The following is a 4,831-nucleotide window of genomic DNA, read 5'->3' on the forward strand; positions in this document are numbered from 1 at the left end:
CCTCTGGATGGATCCCATCCCTCAGGTCTGTCAACTGCAGTACTCAGTGCAGATGACTTGGTGTCATCTGCAAACATGGTGAGGGTGCCTCAATCCCACTATGTTATTGTTGAAGGTACTGAACAGCAGTGATATCAATATAAAATCTGGTGATGAAATTTAATTGCTCTTTGACTCAGTAAAAGAAATTTCTGCCCGAGGTGGGACTGAAAAGCAAGATTTGTTTTCTGAAGATGCAGGAAAGGAAGAGAACGAGCTGAGGGTCTGAACCAGCAAAGGAGCCTTAAGGAAGCACAACCAGAGGGTCTGCAGCCACCGCCAACCAGCCCAAATGTAACCTGCAGGGTGCAGATGATGCACGGTGGCTTCAGGCTCCTCTTCCCGCTCATCCTGGAGGGAATCATCATGGAAGGAGGCGTCTTCGCTGCTGCCTTCCAGCCCGTTCCGCAGGGCTGCCCGCATGTTGAGAGCCACGATGGTGTCCTCCAGGTTGTTCTGCTGCCTGTGGGCAGTGTTCTCCGGGGTCTGTGGGATGGGCTTGGCGATGGGGTTGGTGTAGAACCGCGTCACCTCGTGGTGATCCTCCTCCTCCTCTCGCTCGCTGTCTTGCCTGTGGTTTTCATCGGGAGGGACCGACAGAAAGAACCTGAAGAAATGAAGTTGAATTATTTAGTTCTAAGGGACTTAGGTTACCACAAAATTCTGGTATCTTCTCCTATAAAAGCCAAAGTGGAGAAGCACATGTTAGATGCGGTGCTGAGGGACATGGTTTAGTGGTGACCTGGCAGTGCCGGGTTAATGGTTATACTCCATCTTAAAGGTCGCTTCCAACCACAACAATTCTATGAATGTCAGCATCAGCAGACTGAAGTGTGCCATGATCCAGTGGTGCCCAGCGACAGGACAAGGGGCAACGGGCACCAACTGGAACCCAGGAGGTTCCACCTGAGCAGGAGGAGAAACTTCTTTGGTGGGAGGGTGGCCGAGCCTGGAGCAGGCTGCCCAGAGAGGCTGTGGAGTCTCCTGCTCTGGAGAGATCCCAAACCCACCTGGATGTGATCCTGGGCACCCTGCTATGGGTGACCCTGTTGGAACAGGGGGCTTGGATGAGATGATCTCCAGAGGTCCCTTCCAACCCCACCATACTGGGATTATGCCCCTTTGCTCTGCCCTTGTTAGACCATCTCTGCCATTCTGCATCAAACCTGGGGCTCCCACTAGAAGGCAAACAGGAGTTAAGACCAGGAGAGGAGGACCATGATGGCTGGGTGACTAGTGCATGTGTCCTGTGTGGAGATCTTGAGAGAAATTAGCTGCTCAGCCTGGAGTCAGCCTGCAGCAGGCTGTAATACCACCCAGGACAATATTCAGGCTCTCCACAGATGTGCGGCAGAAGGATGTGAAACAGTCAAATTAAAACCAGGAAGTTAACGAGGAGAGTCAAGCACTGAACAGGGACCCAGAAAGGCTGAGCAATCTCTGTCCACAGAGGTTTGAGACACCCAACTGGACAAAGCCCCCAGCAGGCAGGTCTGAATTCAGCATTGAGACTGCTTGAGGAACAGAGACCTCCCAAGGTCACTCCCAACCTGAACAGTTCATCTATTTGCGAACCAGGCTGTCACAGGCTTTTGTGTCCACAAGAACAGGATGATTAAGTCTTGAAGGCACCACAATGGCATCAAATGTGAGGGATCTATGGTGACAGTGACTCAAAACAGCAGCTTCAGAGAGCTCCCTGTTGTACCTGACTGCTGGCAGCACAACTAACAAATGTTTCTGTCCCATTAGGAACAGCCCAGGACAGGACCAAGGTGAGCAGGAACAAGGTTCCTCACTTACAACATCAGTTCTGATTATATTTAAAGCTCATAGAAGTAAAAGTGTGGAGCTGGACAAGAGCTTTTCCAGCTTCTGATTTAAAACGGAAATACCAAACCAAAAAAAAAGCTTATTGGAAACAGAGCCATAGATTTCTAGAGCAAATAGACATTCAGATGTCTGGGGGGAAGACAGGGCCTTGGAGATACCTCCTCATCTTAAAGTAGAAGACACATTATGAGACACTGGGATAAGCAGAGCTTCCATGCAGTTCCCGCATTACCAAGAGAGACTAAGCAGAAGCAGAGGTTCTTCTCAACTCAGTGTCAGGTTTACCATGCAACTGTCTGGGTTGGAAAAGAGCTTTCAGACTGAGCCCAACTGCTACCCAGCACTGCCAGGTCCCCACTAATGTATGTCCCTCACCACCACATCTCCATGGTTTGGAAACCCCTCCAAGAATGGGTATTCCACCACTGCCCTGAGCAGCCTGGGATGGGCCGTTCCTCAGGGCCAACCTAATGGGATGGGCCATTTCCTCTTGTCCTGTGGCTTGTTCCTTGGGAGAAGAGCCTGACCCCCACCTGGCTCCAGCCTCCTGACAGGGAGCTGTGGAGAGCCAGAAGGTCTCCCCTGAGCCTCCACAGCTCCAGGCTCAGCACCCCCAGCTGCTCCTCCCCACACCTGGGCTCTAGACCCTTCCACAGCAGCTTTGTTGCCCTTCTCTGGCCATGCCCCAGCCCCGCCAGGTCCTTCTGGGAAGGACGGGCCCAAAACTGACCCCAGAATTTGAGAGGCAGCCTTCCCAGTGCCGGGGGACAATCCCTGCCCTGCTCCTTCTGACCACACTGGTGCTGACCCAAGCCAGGATGCTGCACCTTCCTCAAGAAATTACCTAGTTACTCACTACAGGGAATGAAGAGAGACAAACATACCTAGAGAAGAAGTCATTCCTCTTTGAAGTCCTCATTTTGGACAGAATGAATGAGTAGGTGACCACACAGGAAGAATATACAGCTAGTGTAAGAGGAAGCGAATCTCTAAATAGGTCAACCTGCTTCCAGTGAAGAACTAAGATGACACCCCTGAACATAAGTACCTGTCCTAGTGCTGCTCATCGAGACAGGCACCACCAGTTTGCATTCCCTGTAGGCACCAACACCCCTGTGATGACCCAACATACCTGTCTCCATTCTGCGGGTACTCCGAGGGAGATGCCAGGTCTTCACTCTCACGATTGACAGGTGAGAACAGGTTGCTGCTGTTGAGGTTCTTCAACACCAGCTTTTTGATGCTCTTCCTAAATAAAGCAGCAGAAAGGAATCTGGATATACTCACTGCATAAATATATTTATCTCTAAATCAATATAAATATAATTAAGCTATATATAAATATAGCTTAATTCCAGGAGCTAGCTGTGGAGGACCTGCTCCCATGTGCCCTGCAGCAGCTAAGATACTAAAAACTCTTTTTGGAATTCCATTCAAGGCTTCAGTTTAGAAAAGGCATAACTCATTTAAGGCTTCAAAACCTAAGCTCAGCAAAGCGCAGTATTATCTGTTTTACAAAACTGAGCTTCTCCAGCAGCAGCCTAGAGCCCTGCAGAGTCTGGCCCAGACACGCAGGTTCCTCTTTGCTACAGGGTCACTTCAGGAGCAGATCAGTGGCCATTGCCTGCAATGTGAAGAGCACCAAACATCTCTGCCAACTACAAAGTAGTCCACTTAAGCACCCCTTTGTTCTGAGCTCTTGTTCTGACAGTGTTTTTCAATAAACCACCAAATAATTCCATGCTCTGCTCTCTCCCTGGGACAGGCAAATTGTTCCTCAGATGCTTCAGACCAAATTAAAGACAACCCAAGCCGACAACAAGTTACAACATCTTTTTTACATATCAATGTTCAGAGGCACTTTCAATGACTGATTTAACTTTCACCAAAGGTTGGGATTTTGTTGTTGTCTTTAACCCAAAGCTTCCCAAGCCCTTTTTCAATGGAATCACTGCTGGTACTCTTGGAGACTGAACCCAGAAGCTTCAGTAGCTCCACAGCAGCATTACTCACTTCTCACAGGAACACCTGAACATCTGAAATAAAACCTGTGCTGAGGGGTGAAAACAGCAGAAATCTGCCTTCCTCCTGGGTGCACGTTCAAACCCAATGATGCTTCTACTTCGGAAGCACCAAGTATTACATCAAACCATCTTTCCTTCTAGTATCCCTAAACTTAAGTGACATCTCACTCCAGTCATGGGACAACCTCATTTTACAGCTTATTTGGCAATAAGTTGCAAGCTGAGCATTTTCATCTCCTATACAGAAAACATTCCTAGCCAAATTTTACCCAAAACGTGCTATTGCCATTTTGTCTTTGAACCAGGCTACAACACACTCCTGAAATTTCAGACAGTACAGGAGTTTACATCCTCTGACGAGGAGATTCTTGCAGCACGTCTTCCCCCCAACACAAAGCAAAGGCAAAACTCACTTGGGCATGAAGGCGCCGTTGCAGAGGGAGGGCTCGTCGTCGTCCAGCCCGTCGAAGAGCTGGGACTTGGCCGAGCCGGCCGACTGCAGAGCCTTGGGGCGCACGCGCGTGGCCGGGCGCGGGGTCAGCTTGTAGTGGGTGGGGGTTGTCAGGGCCTTCTGAGCCGCGGGAAAACAGCCGCTGCAACGAGACGGAGCGTTGGCGGGGAACGGGCACTGGGACCGTGCTTAACGGAGGGGTCAGGGGAGAGGGGGACATGGCAGAGACACGAAGCTGCTGACAACGGGTCATGGAAACAATGCAAGTACAAAAAGTCTCCAGTCGCTCAGGGATGGGCCACTAAGAATATACAGACATAAAGCCATAAAATTATTTTGGTTAGAAGAGACCTTTCAGATCATGGATTCCAACTGTTCCCCAGCACTGCCAGGTCCCCACTGACCCATGTCCCTCAGCACCACATCTCCACGGCTTGGAAACCCCTCCAGGGATGGGGACTCCACCACTGCCCTGGGCAGCCTG

General features: G+C 50.2%; 1 protein-coding gene across 1 annotated transcript in view; it reads right to left on the reverse strand.

Annotated features, from left to right (window-relative positions):
• Positions 1-338: 338 nt before the first annotated feature.
• NUP98 (nucleoporin 98kDa) overlaps positions 339-4,831 on the reverse strand; it is a gene marked incomplete at its 3' end in the record, with an annotated part of 17,973 nt that continues 13,480 nt past the window's right edge. The window contains exons 13-15 of the mRNA XM_008949888.1: positions 4,310-4,524; positions 3,005-3,121; positions 339-646 (exon numbers count right to left, since the gene is read on the reverse strand). Of these exons, the coding sequence (XP_008948136.1) occupies positions 339-646; positions 3,005-3,121; positions 4,310-4,524 (640 nt within the window). The remainder of the gene's footprint in view (positions 647-3,004; positions 3,122-4,309; positions 4,525-4,831) is intronic.

This window comes from Merops nubicus, unplaced genomic scaffold (assembly GCF_000691845.1).
Source record: "Merops nubicus isolate BGI_N331 unplaced genomic scaffold, ASM69184v1 scaffold10951, whole genome shotgun sequence".
NCBI lineage: Eukaryota > Metazoa > Chordata > Aves > Coraciiformes > Meropidae > Merops > Merops nubicus.